Here is a 25,829-nt window from a genome sequence, read left to right on the forward strand (position 1 = left end):
AGCCTACTTTTGGTTTCTGCTCTCTTTCCATAGAAAAGGATGGTGACTTAGGAAGTCTGCATTTAGAATGTGTCTTCAGGGAAGACAGCCTGCTAAGAGAGAAACTTTAAAAACCATGCTCCTTCCCCAATGGATAAAGATGCAACATCTCTTTAGATAACAATGTCTTTAGACATATCCTTATCTACCTAAAGTGAGTCATTATGAATTTTGACTAGTATCTAGAGTCAGGTCTTTTTTGGAAGTGTATAGAAATCTACTTCAATATCTGGCACCTCAAGTTTCACTTCTGTCGATTTTCAGCCTGTTTCACATGACCTGCAGCAAAGTCACTACACATGTAAGACCATGAATCCCTGTATGACCTTAAATAAGATGGGTCCAGAGACAGACATGGTTCTCCAGGAAACAATGTGAGGCAGAGATACGAGTAGTTTGTGAGAGGTCTCTCCCTTCCCATAGTCCTACATTTCAGATACTTAGGAGGGAAAATCAGTAAGCCCCCAAACACTCTTCCAATTATTTTCCAACCACAGTTAGATATTATCTACAAAGAAAGTCTCTTGAAGCAGAAGTACAAACTTATTTTAAGGACTCTCAGGTTATTAATAAGCAAATCACTAGAAAAAAAAAAACCTTAACTATTATTATGTGTTCTTCTTATTTAATGTGCAGGTACCAAAAAATGGAAGAAGTGTTTTAGTTATAAGAGATCAGAAGCAGAGGATAACCGACAATCCATTCTCTTGTGTCTCAGGAAAGGGCTGGTAAAGAACCCCTCAGGCATGCCAGAAACTTTTTAGGAACAAGACTAAACCTGTCTTGTTAATTCAGGTGAATCCTTTGAAGCTAGAGAGGTAAATAGGTATCTGTCCCCAGAGTCAGTTCTGACTGACCAGAAAGTCAGGTGGGGAAAAATAAAGCAAGATTTCAGAAATTACGCTCATCATCTTCCCCAACCTTCCCCACCTCTGGGGAATGGGACCACCGTCCACCACTTCACAAGCCAGATACGGAATTATCTCTGACTCCTCTCCCTCCTTCACTTCCCATATCCCTCCAACCATCCAGAACAGGGAACTTGCCCTCTAAATATTGTGTGCGGGCACATACTGCATGGTGCACTGGGTGTTATATGCAAATAATGAATCATGGAATATTGCATCAAAAACTGGGGATGTACTGTATGGTGATTAATATAACAAAATAAAAATTATTAAAATAGAAAAAAAAAATATTGTGTGCATCTCTTCTCTCTGACTGTACTGCAATGACCCAAGTTCAGGCTGCCTAACTCCTCTCCTGACTGGCTGCAACCATAGCTAATCAGTTTCCTGAGCAAGAGCGTTAGCTCCCTTCCATCTGCTCTCTACTCTCCAGCTATCAAGGTCTTTCTACAATCCTTCCTTGGCTTCCCTCCACCCTCAGAATAAACTCTGAATTCCTCTGCGTGGCTTTTCAGGCTCCCCTTGCCGGCTCCTGCTTCTTTCTCAGTTTTACCAATAACTCCCCCATCTCTCTCCTAGTCCCGGTACCAGAACACTCGGGTTAGTAACGTGAAGGCTGCTGCTGCTGAGAATCCGACAGTTTGCTTAGGTGGTCTTCTGTGACCAGTTTGAGAGTGATGCCATCTGCTGCTACCATGAAAAGAAGAGCAGGCAAGTATCAGGAGACTAAATGGCCTTTCACTTCTGAGCTGCTGGTGAGTTAGGCTAAAATGGGAAAACAGTGTTTGGCTTTGGAGGCATTTCTGTACTCACCTTGGAACACGGGTGTATCTGATGATGAGGGGATTTCAAGGGAACTAATACGACAGAGTGTCAGACCACATGAGAACAGGCAACTGTGTATCCAACTCGGTTTATGAGTAAAGGCAATCCTCTTGGCTGGTTATAGATGCCTGGTCTTTATCTTGTCTGGGAATAGAGTGATATTTAGATCTAGACTCACCCACGTTTATAAAGCACCTGCTAGGTACATACTGGACACTCTCAGAACATGTAGTGAGCTGGGTATTAACACCCCCTCCATTTCAAGGAAGAAGGGCTACTTAACATGCCAAGGTTACAGAGTGAAGAAATGAGCAGATACAACTCAAGTCCAGGTCTTCTGACCCCAAGCTTTGCTCCTTGGTTAGCGATCTCTCTGAGGTGAACTGTACTTGAATATAAAGGGTATTCACTAGCTAAGGGAGAAGACCGAAGCTTCCTTTTCACCCCCACTGAGTGGGACGTTGCGAAGGGGAAGGGTGAGAATGGCTAATAAGGAATACAAACTCCATCAAATACACAGGTTTTCTCACCCCGCATATGACGCATCAGCTAGCTGAACGGAACACAAGTAGAACTTGGAGGGGTTTACCTTAGCAAAGCAAGCGGAACGACAGCCAGGACCACGATGAGAAGACTTCTAAAGAACAACATGCAGAAGCATAGAGGCTCTGAAGCTTGCTGTGAAGTCAGAGGGAAGAGAAACAGTAAACCAGCCACTTGGGGCCTTTCGTTGCTAATTTACTCCAACTAGAGACCTGGTTACTGGGTGGGAGAATGCCATCTGAATATGACAGTGCAAAGAAGCCTATTCTAAAGAAGGGTCAGGAAACTTTTAGGTAATGATACCAAGAAGAGAAAGTCCAGGCACAGTGCTAGATGGGTTTATTTAGCATAAGATGTAATTTTCACAACCTGGTGAGGCAAGTATAATTAACCCTATGAAATTAAAACTCAGAAAAATTAGGTAACTTGCCCAAGTCACAGTAGTTAAGTTGGAATATGAGGCTCTGGGGCTCTGGCCTAAGCCGCCTTCATCACAGCTCACAAGCACCATAAAATCAGAGAAGCCAGAGCATAAGGTAAGTAAACCCACAGACTTTGAAGGGATGCGCATCACTTTCCACAGATTCTGCGCCCACAGAGCAGGCTGCATATATTCCGGTATTCTGGCTTCCAGGATCCAATAACGCCTCTTTAGGAAGGAAAGGGAAGGAGGCAGCGAGCACGCGCAGGAACGAGCCCAGGGCACTAGGGCGGCCACAGGAAAACTGGGCTGTGGCTTCTGTATCACCCACTGCCCTCTGCTGGCCACTGGAAAGGATGGGTGGAAAGAAGACCAAAGGTTCATTTAAGGTTGAAGAGTCAAGAGGTGATGAGGATGGATTTTTAAAAACATTTTATTAGAGAAAAATTAAAACTTATAAAAGAAGAATAGAACATGTCTCATGTTTCTTCACTCAGCTTCAACAATATATCAACTCAGGGCGAATCTTGTGTCATCCACCCCTAATCCACTTCCCTCCACTATGTTCTATTTTATTTTTAAGATTTTATTTATTTATTTATTTATTTATTTATTTATTTATTTACCGGGGAGAGAGAGAGAGAGTGTGAGAGCAAGACAGCACACAAGCAGGGGGAGCGGCAGGCAGAGAGAGAAGCAGGCCCCCTCCTGAGCAAGGAGCCAGATGTGGTACTCAATCCCAGGACTCTGGGATCATGACCTGAGCCGCAGGCAGATGCTTAACCAACTGAGCCACCCAGGTGTCCCAGCCATGTTTTATTTTCAAGCAAATCTCAGACATCCTGTCATTTCATCTGTAAAAATTTTAATATGTATTTCTAAAAGAAAAGAAAAATTTAAAAACCCCATAACACATGATCACAACTAAAAAACAAAAAAATCCATAAATCTAATAATTCCTTATGGGACAAGAAGCCCCCCAAAACCCCACAAAAAACAAAAAACACAAAGCATTTAGCCTCACCCAAGAAGCTGCAATCATGCAAATCACAGATTAATAGCCTGAACCACCCAACCAAACAAAAACACCTAGTCTTCAGCCTTGCCAGGATAAACCAGCAGGAACATAGATTAAATAAATATCTTAATTGGAAATGCAAAGCTATGCACTCCTGCATAGTAGGAAGATCTTCAGCTGAGTAGATCTGGCACATGAGCTACTAAATCTTTGTTGAATTTTTGGCTGAATCTTTCCAAAGACTCAGGAGGGGCAGCACTGTGTCCTTGGGGCCAAACACAGCTGGGTATCCAGGCAGCTGGGGTGAGAGGTTAAGAGGTGTGAGCACACCAGCTTCCTGGCAATCTCAGCCCAGGCATCAGAATCAGGCTGAAAGATCACTCCTTACTTCGAGTTACCTCTGTGCCATCTATCATCCAGTACTGCAAATTTCTATTTACACATTTATCTCCCTTTCTAGATTATGAACTCCTTGAAGGCAGGATGGTGTTGTGTGCACTTTTGTATCCTGCATGGCTGGCACATTAGAAAGGCTCAGTATATGGTCACATAAAGAAAGACCAAACTAGGAAAGTCCATCATTTGACAATATCAAGTGTTGGAGAGAATGGGGAGAAAAGAGAACTCTCATTTCCTGCTAGGACTATAAATTGATTCAACCACTCTGGAGGGCAATGTGGCAATATCCAAAGATATGTTCAAATGCTTAAGCCCATAAAACAAGAACAGGATGTTTAAATTTTTTTTTTTTAAATGTACATTCAGGGGCGCCTGGGTGGCTCAGTTGGATAAGTGTCCGACTCCTGATTTCAGCTCAGGCCATGATCTCAGGGTTGTGAGATCAAGCCCCACATAGGCTCTGCACTCAGCGTGGCGTCTGCTTGAGATTCTCTCCCTCTGCCCCACCCCATGCTTGCATGAACACATGCGCGCTCTCTCTTTCTCTCTCAAATAAATAAATCTTTTAAAAAATAAAAAATGTACATTAGAGAATAAAGAAAGAACACAGAAAAGAGCTCCTGGAAATTGAAAATATAATAGCAGAAATAAAATACTCAATAGAAGGGCTGGAAGCTGAAGTTGAGAAAATCTCCCAGAAAGCAGAGCAAAAAGACAGAAATCAAAAATAGGAAACGAAAGAAAACCAAAGGGCTCTTCCAGGAGGTCCAATATCTGAATAAAAGGAATTCCAGAAAGACAAGAGAGAAAACAGATGGGAAGAAGGTAAAAAAACAATAAAAGAAAAATTTCTTATGTTATTTTCTGAGGTTCTAAAATGAAAGAGCAATGAGTACCCAGTAAAGTAGATAAAAACAGATTCATTATCAAAGCATATCACTGAGAAATGTCAGAGCCCTGGGGGCAAGTGAAGACCTAACTGGCTTCCAGAAAGAACATACACAAAGGACTGAGAATCCGAATGGCTTTGGACCTCCATAGCAATCCTCAAGTGAGAAGATACTCGGAATAATGATATAGAAATTCTTAAAGAAATGATTTCGAATCTATCTCTAGCCTTAGTGTTGATTATCTGTGAGGGTTAGCTAAAAATTTTTCTAGTTATACATGGTCTCCCGATTTGCCTCCCTGCATCCTTACTGGAGGTAAGTTACTGGAGGTGTGCTTCACCAAAATGAGAGTGTATACCACAAAAGTAAAAGACACAAGAGACGGGAGACGGGGGATCCCTCCCATGACACAGGGGAAGACAATCTCCGTGGGAAAAGAAAGTTGTGCAGGGAAGGAAAAGTGTATGATATGGCTCACCTATGAATCATAGTAACAGAGTCATACGCTGTAAACTCTGACAACTGGCTTCACCAAAGCCACACAGCCACTACCTGAGGACCGAGGGATGGGACGGGTGAGTGTGTGTGGCGGGGTGGGTACGAGAGCTGAATTCTAATCCGCCAGAGTGAGAAGTCCACAGATGATGCCCATAACTGAAAAGGAGCGAACAGCAGTATAGGCCTGCTATTTAGGAAACTGGCAGTGGAAATAAAACCAACCCGCTAGGAGAGGTAGCAGCAGTTGTCTCTGGAGAGGGGAAATGGGTGGGGGGAAGGGCAAGGTACTGCTGCTTTGGCAACAATATGCACATGTGACTTCCATAAATCCTAAAATGAGGGGACAACCTGCACCCAAGGAGCTATTCAGAAAACTGAGAGGGGCAGTAAGGCTTCCAACAGCACCTCACATGGTTTGACTGTTTTAGACCCGATGACGGTGCTGTTTTGCCTGTCTGTACACCACTGCTACGTTCTAGTTCACGACCATCAGAAGCACTTCAGAAGTACTTGTAGGACACCGATAAAGCTTTACGTTTTAATCAGGAATGCTGAGGCCACTCAATCCAGCAGGTACATTAAGCCTGGATCTTCAAAAAAGGAAATGATTTATTTTGCAAGTAACTGATGTCTCTAAGAGGGCATTTTTAGGTGTTGGTTCAGAGGCTCTTCCCCTCCCCCCTCTCTTGACTGAGGGCTCTCATAACCCAGAGCCCCAGGACTCGGCTCACCTAACAGACACAGGAGACGAGGTAGCAAACGGTGACAGGAGCTTTGTATAGAAATACGTGCATTTGTGTAATAGGCCTTTTCACGCTTTGTGTGTAGCTTTCTTACCGGTAACCTTCACTACACTGTGAATTAAACGTAACTTTTGTCAAAAACAAAAACAAAAAAAACAACCATAGGTTTTTGAAAGTTCTTACCAGCAGTGAAAATGCCTTTGGTGCTCTGTTTCATACTAGAAGGTCTCACAATTGCTGAAAGCCCTATGAGAGAAAACCAACAAGGATGCCAAAAAAGCCAGATGTTAGTCATCTTAACACTTTTAAAAACCTAAAACGAAATATTCTTTCCAGTTATCCAATAAAACCAGCAAATCGAGCTCTGCCCTGGTGTCGCAGAATGACAGTGGAAGGGGTATCAGGATTGGGGGCCAGGAGACCAGAGCTGCCAGCCGTGTCACCACCAGCCATGTGAGCTCAGGCAAATGCCCGGCCCCTCTGGGCCTGGGCCTCCTCACCTTAATTAAAACAGGGGGTGGATTAAGTCACCCTCCAAGGTCATTTTATGACTTTAAATCTGCTTAAGGTTGCTGGTTCTCAACCCCAAGATCTGAAATGATTAAAAAGAACCCAAAGTTTCTGCCTCGGAGAAAAACTTTCATTCTGAAAACATACACGGGACTCCTCAATCCTTCATCCTCTCACAAAGGCAGCAGAGACCATATTGTGACCAGAATCGTGGTAAAATGAAAACAAACAACGTGCCTCCTCACTTATCTTCAGAATAGGTACCTGGTAACCTAAACATATGCTCTGACGGCCTGGGGCAGGTCCCTGGGAGAGCGCGTCACTGGGAAGGGCAACTAGGGCAGTAGCTTGCATCCTTCAGGAGCTCAGGAAATATTCCTCAATAAAACAGGAGAACGTGCTCAACTGGGGAAGGGAGTCATTTTCAATCATGATTATTTCTTTACTGACAGCCCTTGTAAATTATCTTTAACACCTCAAAGGGAAGTGGATCTCTGAAGATAAGATTTTTGGGTAAACATTGGGAAGGCCATGGGGATAATATGTGGAACATGGGCCATGTCAGAGGGAACTGACTGAACACACTATGAGACACACTGAATGGGAGTCGGCTGATGAAAGCTGTGTTCTTGATGTTACAAAAGCACTAAAAATGTCACCAGTCTCCTTCCTTCTCAGACCACCATGAAGGACACAGAGGAGTCTTTGGAATAACTTCTAGAAGTTACGCTCTTAGAACTAAACAAACATTGTTTCCCCCTTTGACAGTAATTTAGGACCCAGGAATCTGAAAACAGAAGTACTTTCACCACCCTACTTCAAACAAATGACAGTTTAGATTTGGAAAAACCCCAGATTGTTAGTGCTTTCTTCTTCCCTGAGACAATCTGTCTCTTGATCTCATTAGGCAAGAAAGAATAAAAAATACATCTCAGTCACAAACTTTGCTTTTTACCCATGGCCAGTACTTCCTTAACGCCAAATCCATAAACATACCTAGTCGCACCACTTCTCCACAGTCAGGATCATGAGCAACTTGAAATAAAGTTTCTTCCACATCTCTGTTTTTTCCAGGAGGGTCCATAATATGATTTATTTGTTGCTGTAATGTTTTGGGCAATGTCATTAGCTGAGTGAATTGTCCTTCTGGGCTTTTATCTATCTAAGGGGAAAAAAAAAAGATAATGTCTATGTAAAGTTCTTTGAATTCTATAAAGATTCAAAGACACGGGCTTCTCTTTCAAGTCACATAAACATACATGAACCCATACCCCAGACTGGACAGCATGCTAAGGAGACTTGCTCCTTTCTGAAACTGAATGCACAAGAGTTCAGATGCTAAGTTCCTTCAAAAAGGCCAACACTTTTCCTCTAATAGTCCACTTTTACATGAGAAAAGAACAGAAGCCTCTTTCAAGGATCAATTTCTGACTTTCAGTTTTAAAATTTCTATTTGTCTTGCATCCAGCAGCTGAAGGAAGTGGGGCTGCTGCCAACATTCACTGAGGCTCAGCAAATCCAGGCACAGACTCTCCCATTTTAAACAGAGGGGCACTGAGTGACACAGCCAGTGTCACAGAGCCACTCGGAGAGAGCGGCGTCTAACCTTGTGTCTCCTGCCTTCTGGGCCTTTTTATTCACCATGCTGTATTTCATTAACTGTAGGAATAAACTGAGGACAAGGACTAAGCTTATTTGCTTTTAATCCCCTGGCACACGGTAGGTTGTCAAAAAACACTCGCTGAGTAAGGGAATGAATAACTGCATCAATAAAACTTAGTTGTCGTTATTTCTTAAGTAGGATTAAATTACACCAGTGGTTTCTGTGCCCCACATATTCTAAATACATCAAGCTGAAAGATAAATACAGAAATAAAACATACAAACTATGCATCAGACTTTACTTTGAATCCAAAGTGAGCCACAGAGCCAAGGCCACACCTAGCTTCCCTAACTCCTAGTCTAATATACTTTACTTCATGGAACTAAGTTTTTACAAAATCATGTAAACACTGCCTGCCTGCCAAGGTGAGAACCAGTAGCACCGCCCTCAACGGCTCATCTCATTATTTTTCACGTAAGAATCTGTCTTGTGTTCTTTCAACAAATAGTTAGGTTTTAACTTTGACTAAGAGAACAGCAAGAAAAAAAAAATTAGACAAATGAATATATTAAATTTTAGATTCGGATTTTCCAGATATGACTAACTTTCTTATTAACACTTAGAATTCACTCATTCTACCACTTTTTTCATTTAACAAGTATTTATTGAGTGTTAATGTCCGGATTTTTATAGTTTTCTATAAAATTTATGCAAAGAAGAACAAAGTACTATTGTCTAGTGGCTCCAGTAAACGTAAAGGTTTTTTTTTTTTAACCTGAATATTTTATATTTATCATTAAAAGGATTCTAAATCCACAGAATTTGAAGCTTTGCTTCAATAAATGACAAAAAAAGTGGATACTACTGTAAAATACATTAGAAATAACATTTATAGACTCATATTTTGGGGCTAAGAATTGAGATTAGTCAAAAGGATCCTATATTTCTGTAAGGCTTTATCTATGAAGCTTTCAGGAATTTTAGAGATACCAAAATGGCTTGAGTAATATGAGGAGTTAAAAAATAGTATTTGCTACTGCTTTCTCTTGAGGAAAAGAATGCATTGGAATTTTTGCTTGAAAGACAAAATATTAGGTGACATTTTCAAATAAATTGCTAAATTCTGTGTAATTATCCTCTTTGATTCTCATTAAAACATGGAAGTGAAAGCATTCAATTAAATTGTGAGAGTCAGTAAATAAAGAAGAAGAAATTTTTAAAAAACCGTGAAAGTCAAACCGCACTTTAAAAGCAGATACGAAAAGACCACACGCTGTATGGTTCCATTTATATGAAGTGTCCAGAACAGACAAATCCATAGAGGCAGAAAACAGATTAGCGGTTGCCTGTGGGGAGGGGAAACTAGGGTCTGCTAATGGATGTAGTGTTTCTTTTTTGAGTGATGGAAATGTTTTAAATTAGATTGTAGTGATAGTTGCACAACTCTGTGAATATACTAAAAACCACTGAATTTTATGGTATTTGAATAATATCTCAATAAAGCTAATGTTTTAAAAAAGCAGATGTGGTCATAGGATACTGGATGCTGTGTTGTACCACCCAGATCCTGGCTTAAGGGCCAAGGTACTCATTCCACTAGCTGCTGGGAAAGTTCGCTGAATCCCTCTCTTAGTATCCCTCCCAGACCTGTTCTCAGCCAAAGGGAGCTGCCTGGATCCAATGACTGCATGACACAGGAGTACAAAGTCTGGGACAACTAGGAATGGCCATCTAGTTCCACGGTGCTACCGTAGGATCAGATGGGGGCTTGTTTCAAATCCCCTCAATCCCGATCCTACACAACACCTACCAGGAGCGTTCCTAAAGAGCATACTCCATGATGGCACCTCAGAGCTGTGATATTATGGAAGGCCAAGGGGAAGCCTCCGAAGCTGCCATTTTACCTCTTATGCAAGACAGTAATTAAAAAACAACAACAAACACCACCTCTCAGGAGGAAAGGCAGAGATTAGTGTTATCTGTAAACCTAAAGGATGCAGGGGTGTCATGTTTAATTTTGTGTCACTTGGCTAGGCTATAGTGCTTAATTGCTTGGTCAAACATTAGTCCACATGTTATTATAAAAAAATATTTTTTAAGATATAATTGACATTTAAGTCAGCAGACTGAGTAGATTACCCTCTACAATGCAGGTGGGCCTCATCTAGTCACTTAAAGGCCTTAAGAAAAAAGACTAAAGTATCTGAGGAAGAAAGAATTCTTTTTTTTTTTTTTTTAAAGATTTTATTTATTTATTTGACAGAGAGAGAGACAGCCAGCGAGAGAGAGAACACAAGCAGGGGGAGTGGGAGAGGAAGAAGCAGGCTCATAGAGGAGGAGCCTGATGTGCGGCTCGACCCCAGGACCCTGGGATCACACCCTGGGCCAAAGGCAGACGCTTAATGACTGAGCCACCCAGGTGCCCCAGGAAGAAGGAATCCTGCCTCCAGATTGCCCTCAGACTTAAAATTACAACATACTCTTCCCCAGGTCTCCAGCCTGCCGGCGTGCTCTGCAAATTTCAAATGTGTCAGCCTCCGCAGTTTAATTCCTTAAAATAAATCTCTCTCTCTATCCCACTGGCTCTGTTTCTTTGGAGAACTCCGACTAATACAAAGGCTAATGGTCTCCCTCATATTTCCACTAAGTCTGGCCCTCACAAAATCCAAATGGGTTCTGGAAGACTACAGCAGACCACCACAACTCAAGCAAGCAGAAGTCCCAGTTGCATCTGCTGTGCCGTCTGTGGTAAGTCTGTTTGAGCAAGTCAACAGAACTGCAGGTATCTGGATGGCGCCGAGACCAGCGGAAGGCATTCCTTTCCATCTTTATTAGGAAGGAGGATCAGAAGCAGCTCGCTCTCATGAGACAGACAATAGTGTATCTTATGGTTTGCCTCAGGGCTATGTTAACTCTCCCATCCTCCATCATAAGATATCCCAAGGAAACCAGACCATGGACACTGTATAACCTCGGGCTGATCCACTACATCAACGGTATGTTGCTACCGTGACCTGGTAAACGACAGCGGCAAGTACACTGGAATGCCTGGTAGGTAAACGTACTCCAGGGTGTAGAGGATAAACCCCACGAAGTTGTAGGAGTCCACCACATCATGAAGTGTTTAGGGGTCAGGTGGTCTCACGCATGCTGGGACATCCTCTCGGAAGTAAAGATCAACTTCTTGCATCTCGTACCTCTCACTGCTAAGAATGAAGCATGATGCTTGGTAAGCCTCTTCAGGTTTTAGAGGCAGCAGATTCCACAATTGGCTGTAATGTTCAGACCCATTAACCAAGTGGTATAAAAGGATGCCAGGTTTGTGAGGCTCAGAGCAGAAAAGAGCCTGCAACAGATCCAGGCAGCAGAGCAAGCAGCCCCCCACTTGGGCCATACAACCCTGTAAAAACTATAGTTCCAAAGGTATCTTCGGTATAAAAAGAAGCGACAGGAAGCTTGCGGTAGATTCCCAGTGGGAAATCACAATGTAGACCGCTAGGGTTCTGCAGCAAGGCCGTGCCATCTGCAGTGAAGAGCAATGCACCATTTGAAATCAGCTCTGAGATATGAGACTCTGGTAGAGATGGAGCTTCTAACCACGGAGCAACGAAAGACCACGCATCAAGAACTGCCCATCAGGAACTGAGATCTCTCGTATCCACCAGATCTTAAGGTCAGGCAGGCTCAACTGTAATCCACTTTAAGATGGAAGAGGTACACTAGCATTCCGCATGAGTAAGGCCAGAGGGCACAAGTAAGCTGCACATGCAGGAAACCCAGGCCCCGTAATACCCACTACGCACTGTTGCAGCAGTGCGTACCATTCTATTTCTCCACTGGTTCATGCCTATGGCTACGTGGAGGTTCCCTTGTGACTGGCTTTCGGAGGATAAAGGATGAGCTTGCCGCATGGATGATTTGGCTTGATACGTACAAGCTGAAAACGATGCATTACAGCCTCACTCAGGGATAGCCCTGAAAGACATTCATGAGGGGAAATCCTCTCAAATGGGTATGCTTCAGGTGGTGTACCTGGTCATCCACTTTACATGGAGAAAGCAGCCCAGGTAAGAATATACAAAGACCCATGGGGAGTAAAGCATGGTTCGCTGGTTGGTTGGGCGCGAAAGGAAAAAGACCAGAAGACTAAAGACAAAAAACTCAGAAGAGGCATGCGGATGGATCTATGGGAGGTGTGCACGAAGTGTGAAGATCTTTGTAGTTTGCTAACATCCACAAGAAAGCATCCTTCACAGAAGAATCAACAATAACCAAAAGAACAATTCAGCCAGTTAATTCAATAGCCTCAAGCACAATGCTTATAAAAGGAGTAGCCATGGTGGCAGGGATAGAGGCTCTGCCTAGGTCCAAGGCTGACTTAGCTACTGCTGTTGTTAAAGTCTATCCTGACAGCAACAGAAGCCAAAACTGAGATCCTGATAATAAGACCATCTCTTGAGACTGAACAGTTAACTACATTGGACCCCTTCCACCTGGGAAGGGGCCGTAATTCATCTTAACTGGAAGTAACACATATTCTGAGCATGGGTTTGCCCTTCCTGCCCACGGGACCTAGCCAGTACCATTACAGGGCCTATGGAATGCTTGCTTCACCAACATGACTGTACCATGTAACATCACTTATGGGACCCATTTTAGAGCAAAAGAGGTACAGAGGTATAGCAATGGGCACAGACCATGGCTCCACTCTTCCTACCATATACTGCACCAAAGCTGCCAGACTGATAGCGCAGTTCTCAAAAAGAGGAAATCTGGGGGCCACACAGCAAAGAATTATCCAGCCTAAAATGCTAATAGTGCCATCATTTAAAAAATCCTATGACAGAGCAATGAGGTACAGCTGAGCCAGCGGCTTGGTGATGATACCCGGTGAGAATGGGGTGCATACACATCCTAAATTAATGCCTGTTAAATAGTACCTCGTTCCCAACCAGTGGAATGACTAGGTCTGGGAACCAAGGAATGGAAGAAGTAGCCTTGTTTCCCATTGTTCCCAGTGACCCACTCAGGGAATGTGTGCTTCCCATCCCTACAACTTCAGGACTTAAAACTTAAAGCTATGACTGCCACCAACTCTCTTCAGATGCCACGCCAAAAGCCCAGCACACAAAGAGAGGAGTCACTGTAGTGGCAGAAGCAACTGATCATCAGGGGACAGCTGCTGGTACACATCTCTTAGTACCCCTTGCCCAATTTTGATGGTAAAGGGAAAGGACAGCAATCATAGCCTGAAACGGGCATGGTGACCGGGTCTCAGATGCCTCAGGTTGAGGGGCTGGGCCACCTCGTCTAGCCCAGCACAAATGCTAGATGAGGGTCAGGGGAGTTTGGAATGGGTAGTGCGGGAAAGAGCAGGTGGGTGTTAGTGACAGCCTCAGCTGCGCTGGGAACTGTAATTCAGCCCACGAATCTAACTCTTGTAAGTTTCCCCAGGATAAGAGATCAATCAGAACTTAGATCACGTAGGCTTTCACAGGCCATAGTGAGGAATTTGGAAATGTTTATCTTCATGGTTAAGGAAAATGCCCAGCCCTTTCCCCTTGCTCAGTTTTCTGTAAGTTGGCAGCTAGGCACATTATCCTTCCTGATCCCAGTGAGTAGATGATGTCCCTTTGGAGAAATCCTACAGACAATGACACTAAGAGAAACAGAGAGAATGTAGAGAGCAAGATAAAACTTCAAAAATTATAATAAAGACAACTAGAGGGGTGACAAAAGATAATGCATTTGGAAAACAAGAACAGGATGCTGTAAGAAAAAGAACATTCAAAGGAAATTAAAAATTTAATAGCGGTGCTAGAAGATCAATTTGAAAAATTCTTCTGGAAAGCAGGAAAAAAACCCCAAAGGAAAAAACCCCCAAAGAAACAGGAAGGAGGAAAGAGAAATTAAAGAGATCAAACCAGGAGGTCCAACAACCAGCTAATAGGAATTCCAGAAAGAACAAAGAAAGAAAATGGATAAGAAGAAATTATAGAAATAACAAAACTTCTTAGAATTGGAGCTCATGAATTTCCAGACCGAAAAGGCTCATGAAGTGCCAGAATAATAGTGAAAAACACATACACAAAGACAAACCATCATGAAATTTAAGACCGGAAAAAGGGAAAAGATCCTAAATGCTGTCCAAGAGCTAAAAAGGTCATATCCAAAGGATGGTAATCCGAATGCCACTGGACTTTTTTTTTTTTAATAATAATATTTTTAATTATATTATGTTAGTCACCATACAGTACATCCCTGGTTTTTGATGTAAAGTTCCATGATTCATTAGTTGTGTATAACACCCAGTGCACCATGCAATACGTGCCCTCCTTACTACCCATCACCAGCCTATCCCATTCCCCCACCCCCCTCCCCTCTGAAGCCCTCAGTTTGTTTCTCAGAGTCCATAGTCTCTCATGCTTCATTCCCCCCTTCTGATTACCCCCTCTTTCTCTATCCCTTTCTTCTCCTACCGATCTTCCTAGTTCTTATGTTCCATAGATGAGAGAAATCATATGATAATTGTCTTTCTCTGCTTGGCTTATTTCACGTAGCATTATCTCCTCCAGTGCCGTCCGTGTTGCAGCAAATGATGAGAAATCGTTCTTTTTGATTTTTAACCCTTAAAAAGTTAAAAATTGAGCTACCCTATGATCCAGCAATTGCACTACTGGGTATTTACCCCAAATATACAGACGTAGTGAAGAGAAGGGCCATATGCACCCCAATGTTCACAGCAGCATTGTCCACAATAGCTAAATCGTGGAAGGAGCCGAGATGCCCTTCAACGGATGACTGGATTAAGAAGATGTGGTCCATATATACAATGGAATATTATTCAGCCACTGGACTTTTTAACACAACACTTAGAAACTAGAAGAACCGGGGCGCCTGGGTGGCTCAGTCGTTAAGCGTCTGCCTTTGGCTCAGGGCGTGATCCCAGCGTTCTGGGATCGAGCCCCACATCAGGCTCCTCTGCTGGGAGCCTGCTTCTTCCTCTCCCACTCCCCCTGCTTGTGTTCCCTCTCTCACTGGCTGTCTCTCTCTCTGTTAAATAAATAAATAAAATCTTAAAAAAAAAAAAAGAAAGAAACTAGAAGAACTGACGCTATGACTTAAAAAGTCTGAGGGAAAATTATTTCCAACCTAGAATGTGATATGTAGCCCCAACTAGCAATCAGTGCAAGGGTAGAATGTTCAGATGTACACGGTCTCAAAAAATTTACAACCTATGTTAGAGAGGTACTATAAGGTGTATCTCACCAAAATTAAAGTATAACCATGAAAAAGGAAGATAAAAGATGAAGGAAACCAAAACCTAGCAAAAGGAGAAGACAGAAAGAACCCTCAGGGTGATAATGAAAAGATGCTCCAGGAGAACAGCCATGCTGCAAGCTTAGAAAGAACAGGGCACACGGGGCTCCAGGAAGAAATGTCCCCAAGAAAAACAAGAAACAGAAAATACCTGATGTGTTGGTCTATGATGAGAGAAGCTATGCAGATTTGAAAGAGGGCATGAATTAGGGACAGGTACAAAGAAAATCAAGCAAATGAAGAAAATGAGACAATTATTAACTCCAAGAAAAACAAATTTGCACAGGAAAGGAAATTTCATAGTAGTATATCTCAGCAATGAAGAAAAAGTAAGTTTCATAATAATGTAAATAGTGAACATTAACCCAACCAAAAATTATGAAGTAACTGTATGTGGAGCAAGAGAGAGTGAGGTGGGAAGGGAAGTGTGTGTGTGTGTGTGTGTGTGTGTGTGTGTGCACGTGTGGGTACGTGTTGATGGGAGTGATAAAGGGAGTAAAAAAAATCCTCATCTTCCATTGATGGACGACAAAAACAAAGTATAAAACAGAAAAAAAATCAAGAAATCACAGTCAAATCATATTGTTTAGAAACATGGAGGTAAACACGGGACCGCTAACAAGACGAAAGCAGTCAGCTCTGGGAAGTAGCGCTGAGAAGTGGGAGTGCCGAATAGGGAACTGCTACTTTTTGTTACAAACCCTGAGGTCCCATGTGGTTTTAATTTTTTAATTTTTATTTATTTATTTTTTAATAATAATATTTTTTATTATATTATGTTAGTCACCATACAGTACATCCCTAGTTTTTGGTGTAAAGTTCCATGATTCATTAGTTGCGTATAACACCCAGTGCACCATGCAATACGTGCCCTCCTTACTACCCATCACCAGCCTATCCCATCCCCCCCCCCGAAGCCCTCAGTTTGTTTCAATTTGGTTTTTAAATCACGTGCATGCATTACTTTCAGAAAAGTAAAAAATTTTAAAAACTTGCAAAATTTGTTCAACTGAGTGGTAGGTATTCTGGGGATTTCATATTATTCTTTCTTTTTGTTTAAATAATTTCTATTTTTTTCTCCAAAGTTCCCTTTCAGTTTTAGAAATTCCCTTAAATTCTATATTCAATATAATATTAGTTGCCCCGATTATTTGGAAGAGGAAGAGCACTAAAAAAGTAAAATACAGTGTTCTTTTTGCTAAAGATTAAAAAAAAACCCAACTCTGTGGTTCCTAGAGTTTTAAACACTCTTAAATCCAAATTACTTTCCCCCAAGGAAAAGTCCTTTAATATTTATTTTCAAATACTTAGTAATATGATTCCTAAAAATACCTGGAATGAAAGTTTCATTTGATATCTCAAAAGGAAAGCCAAGACATAATAAACATAACAAGTGAGGAAAAAAATAAGCGTCAGAATAATATGTGTAAAAGTCCATTTATACAAAACCAAACCAAACCAAAAAAGACCAAACTTCTATACATGTGTATATGTACAAATAAATACAGAAATGTACAAAAGAAGAAATCTGGGAGAACATACGCCAAACTGTCAGTAAGGTTACATCTGGGGAGGGAAGTAGGATTGAGGATGAAGAAGCCAAATCTGAGAATTTATTTTCACTTGTTTTTGATTGGTAATTAGAACGCATAAGAATTTCAAATGGCAAAAAAGATACACATGGTAAAGACAGGTCCTCTCCCATATCAGCCCCAGGTTCCCTTCCCCAGAGGAGGCCTCTTATTACTAGTCTCTTATGTTACCTTTTGGCATTATTCCAAATACATGGGCTAGTATGTTTACATACGAAATCTACTTTTTAAACTGTAAATGTTATCACACTAGTCACATTGTTCTAACCCTGACTTCTTCCTCTTAAAATAGCTCTTGCCTTAGAAACAATATAAATTATTTCCCACATACAGTTTACCTCCAGTCTGCCTTGCTGGATCTTATACACCACCTGGGGATTCTCCTGCAGTATGTTGCCATAGAGCTCACGAAAGTGGGCTATGTTGGGCTTCACAATATTCAACACTTTTGTCTTATCCTCTCCAACCACCATCCGAAAGTCGCCTGGTTAAAACAAATGGAAAAACAAATTTTCCATTGAGAGTCCACATCCTGATATAAACTACAGCCCCACATTCATCACACCAGCTCAAGATGGCAGCATCCCATATTCAAAACATTTGCTTTTCCTCTTTAGAACTCTGCATACATTACCCAAGGAATGCAGGCACTTGTTTAAGGGAAAACAGAGACTCTCAAATAATAAAGACCTTTATGCCAGTTAAAATGCAGTTAAAGTGCAAAAGGTAATCATCATTGAGAAGCTGATTTGTTGTTTTTCCAATGCAGAAGCACCTATACTTATAATCTTTCATCCTGTGAGCAAAACTCTGTCTCTGACCAATCATGGACCCGGGGGCTCCTTAGATGTGTGTGTCACCTTAGATGTGTCCTTGCTACTGCTTACTCAGCTTGAACCTCTTTGCTGTGCTTGTGTAAGGGTTTTTGGGGTACTTTATGAATATAAACAACTTCATCATATTTGATGAGGGCAAGAGCAGCAAGTGTTAGGAGTCCTAGTAAGAAGAGGTTTACATTTAAGATGAACTTCTTGAAAGCAGGTATCATTTTTTACATTGCAAGTGGTGTGAAATGAGGAATGTTACATTTGCCTATGGGATGAACTGAGCTGCAGAATAAACAGTTCTGAAGGACAAAGAGCCACTTCTGACACAAATTTGAGGTGCCTTGGCCTGCTTATGCCATTGACAATTATCAGCAAGATGTAGAGGGAAAAAGATGATGAAATGTGAAAACTTGAGGGAACGCAGACTGGGCCAATGTGCGTTCAAAACAGGCTGGGTGCATGTGAGGGCCTCCCGGGTGAAGCCTGGCGAAAGCACTGTAACTGAAACCTTTGTTGGACAGGTAGAAAGTCACCCAGGAAAATAGTAAGGTAGCAAGTGTAGGCAGGTACCCCAGCTGCTGACTAATTCCTGGGGATCAGGCGACAATGTCATTCATCATTTGAACTAGGTCGCTTTTGAGGGTGAAGTGGGCATGATGAATAATTATACCAGGATAAGTAAAAACTGGGCAAACCCAAAATTATGGTTACCCTTGCCATTTACTTTTCTTGGGGGGTTGGGGTGGGCAGGAGAGAAGGGAATCATTGAAATTATTATTATTATTTTTTTTTTTTAAGATTTTATTTATTTACTCGACAGAGAGAGAGACAGCCAGCGAGAGAGGGAACACAAGTAGGGGGAGTGGGAGAGGAAGAAGCAGGCTCATAGCGGAGGAGCCTGACGTGGGGCTCGATCCCATAACGCCGGGATCACGCCCTGAGCCGAAGGCAGACGCTTAACCGCTGTGCCACCCAGGCGCCCCGGAATCATTGAAATCATTATGTGCCACAACAGATATTACTAGACCAAACTGTTGTTTTGTTTTGGAAAAAATACAGATACCCAGTACTATGTACTTCAGTAAGGAATAAAATATGCTGGGTTTTGAAGGTTCAGACGACCAACTTGTACAATTTTGTGGAAAGCAGCTGGGGACTGCAAGCTTCAGGAAAATAAACATACTAACAGCCTCTGGAACCCAACCTTGTGACATGAGGTCTGTTCAGGGCAGTGAGCAGAAGTGAGTTCCAGTTATAACAAGCTGCCCCAATACGGACAAACTTATTTTTTCACTACCATTTTATTTTACTTTTAAAAAGATTTTATTTTTTTATTTGAGAGAGAGAGAGAGAATGAGAGACAGACAGAGACCAGAGCAGGCAGGAGGGGTAGAGGGAGAAGCAGACTCCCAGATGAGCGTGAGCCCAACGTGGGGCTCTATCCCAGGACTCCGGGATCATGACCTGAGACAAAGGCAGACGTTTAACCGACTGAGACACCCAGGCGCCTTTTTTCACTATTATTTTAAAGGGAAAGAGAGTTACATAGTTAAATCCTGGCATGACTGCTAGTGAGGGCGTAGAGAAATTGGTCCTTTCATATAATACTGTTGACATCCTAAACTGGTAAAATCCTTCGGAAAGCAGCGGATGAAACAACCCCCTCTCTAGAGAGAGAGCCTAAAGAAACAGACCCAAACAGAGGGCCAGAGGTAATGTTCGCTGAGCATCTGGTAAGTGCCAGGCGCTGTTGCAAGTGCTTTGCTGTATTACTTCATTTAATCCACACATCCCTGTCCTCTCAGACAGATACTATTCTATCCCCATTTAGCATCAGGGCAACAAAGACGGAGATGAAGTCACCTGCCTGAGATTTCCCGGTAAGTAAGTGACTACACTGCATACACACAACTGTTCACTGAGTCACTATTTAAAATACTGAAACACTGGGGGGCGCCTGGGTGGCACAGCGGTTAAGCGTCTGCCTTCGGCTCAGGGCGTGATCCTGGCGTTATGGGATCGAGCCCCACATCGGGCTCCTCCGCTATGAGCCTGCTTCTTCCTCTCCCACTCCCCCTGCTTGTGTTCCCTCTCTCGCTGGCTGTCTCTATCTCTGCCAAATAAATAAATAAAATCTTAAAATAAATAAATAAAATAAAATACTGAAACACTGGAAGCAGCCCAAATGTCCAACAGCAGCGGAACGGATAAGTTACAATGGTACTCGCATACCCTACCTCAGAACAGCGTGCAACCACTAAAAACTGCAATAATCACACAGAGCAAGATGGAAAAGGATCATGTAATAGTAAGAAACTAGGATACAAAAGTACGACAAGAAAACAACTTGGTATAAAAAGAGGAAAAATGAGACAAAAAGATTACATAAAAATGTTTTTACTCTAAAAAGTACACACTTATTGTGGGCTTTTTTGGGGTGTGTGCACTTCACACTGTTACCTTGTTTAGTCCTGGCAAAGCCTCCTAAAAAAGGTATTAAGTATTCCCAATTTTATAGATGAGGAGATTGAGGTGCAAAGGTCCAGCCACCTCTCGGTATCAGGGAAGTGACATTTTAGGTGACTAGTATTATTCTACTTTGCAGTTTTCCTCCATTTCCTTCACTTCTATAATGTTGGCATATTACTTCTAGCATTTTTAAATAGATGCATGGGGTGCACAGACGTGCTAACTTGGCAAATGTGCATGGAGAGGCAGCTGGGTTAACTTTCACTCATGTAAATCCTTGGGCTTTTATTTAGAGCCTATAAATGGATTCTATCAATCTTGGAAGGGATAAAATGTCATCCATCTCCGAATCCAACATGGCTGGCTCTGAAGTGGAAGATGAGTTTGTATCACTGTTGAGTTCTAAACATGTGTGTCCTTTTTTTCTTCCTGTACATTCAACAAGGAGTTCTTATATTTTAGATAGTAACTTTCTAAGAGTGGCTGTATTTTACCAAAATGTAAAAAGCAAACTAATCCAAAGCATCGTCCAAAGAGCATCTGCATGCCATGATTAAAGGGCCTGGAAAATACTCTGGACTCTCTGAGAACAAGGACTGGGGCTTATCCATCTGTGTATCTCCAGCTCCTTGCGCACTGCCTGGCACATGGAAAGCACATCAATAAATGTCTGCTGAATTGAATTTCTCCAACTGCTGGGCCACAGAACTAGCTCAGCCACAGGCAACGGCAAGCAAATGGGCTTATTACCCATTTCTTCAGGACAAAATGAATAAAATCGTGGGCACAGCATGACCCAGCATTTTGATCATAAGAATCAATTTTTCTTACCTCCAGAGATGTTTGCAACAAAACACAGGGATTGAGAAAAAGTGGCTGCTAACTTTTATTTTATTTTATACCTCTACTAGTAAGTTTAACTCTTGACTGCTCAAGCCAGAAAACCGCCAGTCTAATAACAATGGGTAACCAAAAGGATAATTCCTCTTTGACTTTGAAATGAAATAAACCCAGAGGCTTGTAAAGCGTCTGTAGTTGGCCTGCTCTGTGATTCCAGCATGCTACCAATGGCCAGGGGCCTTATTATGAACGTAGGGATGTAAGAGGCTGCACCATCCAGAGGAAAGGCCCTGGCTTTCAAGCTCGACAGTGTCCCACGGTGACTGGAGATTAACCCTTCTGAGTCAGTTTTCTTATCTGTAAAATGGCTGTAGCCATCATACTGACCTCATGAGGTTATTTTTAGATTTAAATGAATTAAGGCAGTAGCAAATGCCTTGTTTTTTTTTTTTTTTAAGATTTTATTTATTTATTTGACAGAGAGACAGCCAGCAAGAGAGGGAACACAGGCAGGGGGAGTGGCAGAGGAAGAAGCAGGCTCCCAGCAGAGGAGCCTGATGTGGGGCTTGATCCCAGAATGCTAGGATCACGCTCTGAGCCGAAGGCAGACGCTTAACGACTGAGCCACCCAGGCGCCCCAGCAAATGCCTTGTAAATAGCAAAGCAGATAGTACTGTTCCTATGATATATATATGAGATGAGGAAAGGACAGGGGATAGAGGAAGCCCTAAGTCTTTGAAAATAATAACTGGCTAACTTTTCCCCTCTTAAACTCATTGGCAAAACTGCTGTTATTTCAGTTCAATAAATATTTGGGCGGCTAGTAAGTACCAGGAGCTGTGCCAGATATTGGAGATATAAAGATATATGCCCTACCTGAGGCAGGAAGTGCTATGAAAACAGATCATTTCAGTGTGGGGTGAAGAAGTGGGTATTTCTTATGTGGTAGTGTTTAAGAACAGTAGCCCAAACTGGATGTTGATATGACAGAATAATATTCATTTTTTAAAAAGACTTATTTACTTGAGAGAGAGTGTGCATGTGAGGGGGGTGGGGCAGAGGGACAGAAACTCAAGCAGACTCTGTGCTGAGCTTGGAGCCTGACGTAGGGCTCAATGTCACGACCTGAGATTATGACCTAAGCCAAAATCAAGAATCAGATGCTCAACTGAATGAGCCACCCAGGCACCCCAAATAATATTCATTTTTTTAAAAAGATTTCATTTATTTGAGAGAGAGAGAGAGAGAACATGAGCAGGGGGAAGGGCAGAAGAGAGGGAGAAGCAGACTTCCTACTGAGCGGGGAGCCTGACATGGGGCTCGATCCCAGGATCCTGAGATCATGACCTGAGCTGAAGGCAGATGCTTAACCAACTGAGCCACCCACGTGGCCCTAATATTCATTTTTTAACAGTTTTTTTTCCAGATATAATTCATATACCATACAATTCACCCATGTAAAATATACACTTCAATTTTTTTTTTTTTTAGTATTTTTAGTATATATTAAAGGGTTATTCAACCATTTAATTTTAGAACATTTTGGCCTCCCGAAAAGAAACCCTGTACCCATTAGAAGCCACTCTGTCTCCCTCCATCCTTCCATCCCCAACCCTAGACAAAGACTAATCTATTTTCTGTATAGATTTTCCTATTCTGGACATTTTATATAAATGGAATTGTACAATAAATGATCTTTCATGACTTAGCATTATGTTTTCAAAGTTCATCATGTTGTAGCATGTATCAACACTCATTCCTGGTTATGGTTAAATAATATTCCACTGGATGGATGTACCACATGTTTTTACACATTCCTCGTCTGATAGACATTTGGGCTGTTTCCACTTTTTGGCTATTTATTATGAATAAAAGCTGTGATGAACATCTGTGTACAAGTTTTCATGTGGATATGTGTTCCCATTTCTTGGGTAGATACTTAAGAGTAGAATTGCTGGGCCATATGGTAACTCTATGTTTAATATCTTCAGATATGGCCAAACTGTTTTTCCAAAGTAGCTGCACCATCTTACAATCCTATCAACAATGCATGAGAGTTTCAATTTCTCTGCATCCTTGTCAACACTTGTTCTTGTCTTTTTGATTATAGCCATTGTAGTGGGTATGAAGCACTGCTTCTGGGGTTTTAACTGGCGTTTCCCTAATGACTAATGATGTTGAGCATCTCTTTAAGTGCTTACTTGCTATATGTATACTTTCTTTGAAAACATGTCTATTCAAATCCTTTGCCCATTTTAATATTAGGTTGTCTTTTTACTGCATTCCAAGAATTCTTTATATATTCTGGTGCTATTCCTTATCAGATATACAATTTGTAAATCTCTTCTCCCACATTATTGGTTGCCTTTTCACCTTCTTGAGGGTATTGTTTACAGCACAAAAGTTTAATTTTCATACAGTTTTCCCATTTATCTATTTTTTCTTTGTTGCTTGTACTTTTGGTGTATATCTAAGAAACCACTGCCTAACCCAAAGTCACTCTAAGAGTTTTATAGTTTTACCTCTTACATTTAACTCTTATATCCATGATCCATTTTGAGTTAATTTTGTGCATAGTACGAGTTAAAGGGCCCAACGTCATTCTTCTGTATGTGTACAAAACAATACTTATTTTGACATAGATGACTAGGACAGTATTTCTAGGAGGCAGTCTAACACAACATTCAAAATGCATTCCCCAAAATGGCTGCAGAAAAAACACCGTATCATACCACTTGCATGTGGAAGACAATGAGATAAGAATAAACAGCTTTGGGGTGCCTGCGTGGCTCAGTTGGTTAAGCATCTGACTTCAGCTCAGGTCATGATCTCGGGACCCTGGGATAGAGCCGCACATTAGGATCCTGGCTCAGTGGGGAGTCTGCTTCTCCCTCTCTTTCTGACCCTCACCCTACTTGTGCACTCTCTCTTTCTCTCAGATAAATAAAATCTTTAAAACAAAAGAAGAAGAAATTGCTGATGCACGTGGTGATGTAAATTTGAATCATCTTTTCCACACTTTAGCAAACACAAAATGGATGAGTGTAGAAAGGGATGGGGAGGAATCAGGTTGATGATATTGGTTCAGGAAGGAATCAATATTATAGTCATTCATCCATTCATTCATTACATATTTACTGAGCACCCACCATGTGTCAGGTACCACTCTAAGGACTGGGGTAGGAGTGAGCAAAACAAGACAAACATTTCTGCCTTTTACATTCTAGTAGTGGAACAAAGACCAAAGACAAACCAACAAACAAATAAAATAACCAGTATTTCAGACAGTGCTATGAAGAGAACGCAAGCAGAGAAAGATGACAGGGTGGGGTGGGGGGTGGCTAGGGAGGGAGGTGAGCCACCCAGGGACCTGGGGCCTGGGGGAAGCCTGTCCCAGGTATGGACCAGGAACAACACCCGCCACCACAGACCCTTTGTAGAAAGGGTTCTAGAATCAGACCACCTGTGTTTGTTTGTTTGTTTTTCAGAGCACCTGTGTTTAAATCCTAGCTTGGTACTCATAAGCTACCTGACCCAAGGCAAGCTACTTAGCTTCTCTAGGCTTCAGTATCCTCAAATGTAAAATGGAAGCAATAACAGTAGGTAGTTTATAAGATTCAGGCATTAAATGAGTTAATACATGTAAAACACTTAGAACAATAACTGACACACAGTAAGGAATCCATAAACCTTAGCTTAGGTATTATTGACGCTTAATATCCCTTCCAGAGTACTGCATTCTCAGAAATTAACCAGTGACTGAGCACAGATTCCAACTGAGCCTTCAGCAAAAGCTCAAGCTTGCCAAGCATAGGGAAATATGCTTCCAAATTACTGAAATAGTCAATCTCTAATACTCAAGTTATCCAATGACACCATTTGCAAGGTTTCAGATGGTGCGACTCTCGTGGAATAAATCTTAATAGCTCTCCAGAGAAAAAAAGTTTCTTTACTGGCTTTTACTAGGATCCAGAAATGAGGATGTTTACTCACACTTCAGAGGGCTGGCACCCATTTCTAATTTTTTTTCTCCAAGAATCACTCAACTGGCAACTTCCTCGCTTTGTCTTATTCCTAGAAGTAGCTGAGCTTGTGTTCAGACAATCTGGCATTGAAAAAAACCCATTCTCTCTCTTACACAAGAGTGCTTGAAGGTGTTTTTCACTCCGTAAGGACAGGAAAGGGCCAAATGAATCCACCTGACCTAAATGGATTCTAATGCCTGCAGATTTTGGTCAACATGTAACAAGTTTTGTAATCTTGTAACTGACAACAAAATTCAATTTTAGAGAACATGTCCGAGGAAGTTAGTGACCCCCTCTACCCTCTTCCCCTACCAAAGTAATTTCTCCAAAGTGATTCACAGCAGTGGCATTAATAAAAC

The 25,829-nt window shown here is 41.8% G+C and overlaps 1 protein-coding gene across 2 annotated transcripts in view; it reads right to left on the minus strand.

Annotated features, from left to right (window-relative positions):
- Window positions 1-25,829, minus strand: part of TAMM41 (TAM41 mitochondrial translocator assembly and maintenance homolog) — a 52,091-nt gene that overhangs the window by 7,097 nt on the left and 19,165 nt on the right. For both annotated transcript variants that reach the window (XM_026501381.4, XM_048226706.2), the window contains 3 exons: window positions 17,648-17,793; window positions 7,791-7,956; window positions 6,468-6,530 (listed from right to left, as the gene is read on the minus strand). In XM_026501381.4, the coding sequence (XP_026357166.1) occupies window positions 6,468-6,530; window positions 7,791-7,956; window positions 17,648-17,793 (375 nt within the window). The remainder of the gene's footprint in view (window positions 1-6,467; window positions 6,531-7,790; window positions 7,957-17,647; window positions 17,794-25,829) is intronic.

Source organism: Ursus arctos, unplaced genomic scaffold (assembly GCF_023065955.2).
Source record: "Ursus arctos isolate Adak ecotype North America unplaced genomic scaffold, UrsArc2.0 scaffold_14, whole genome shotgun sequence".
Lineage (NCBI taxonomy): Eukaryota > Metazoa > Chordata > Mammalia > Carnivora > Ursidae > Ursus > Ursus arctos.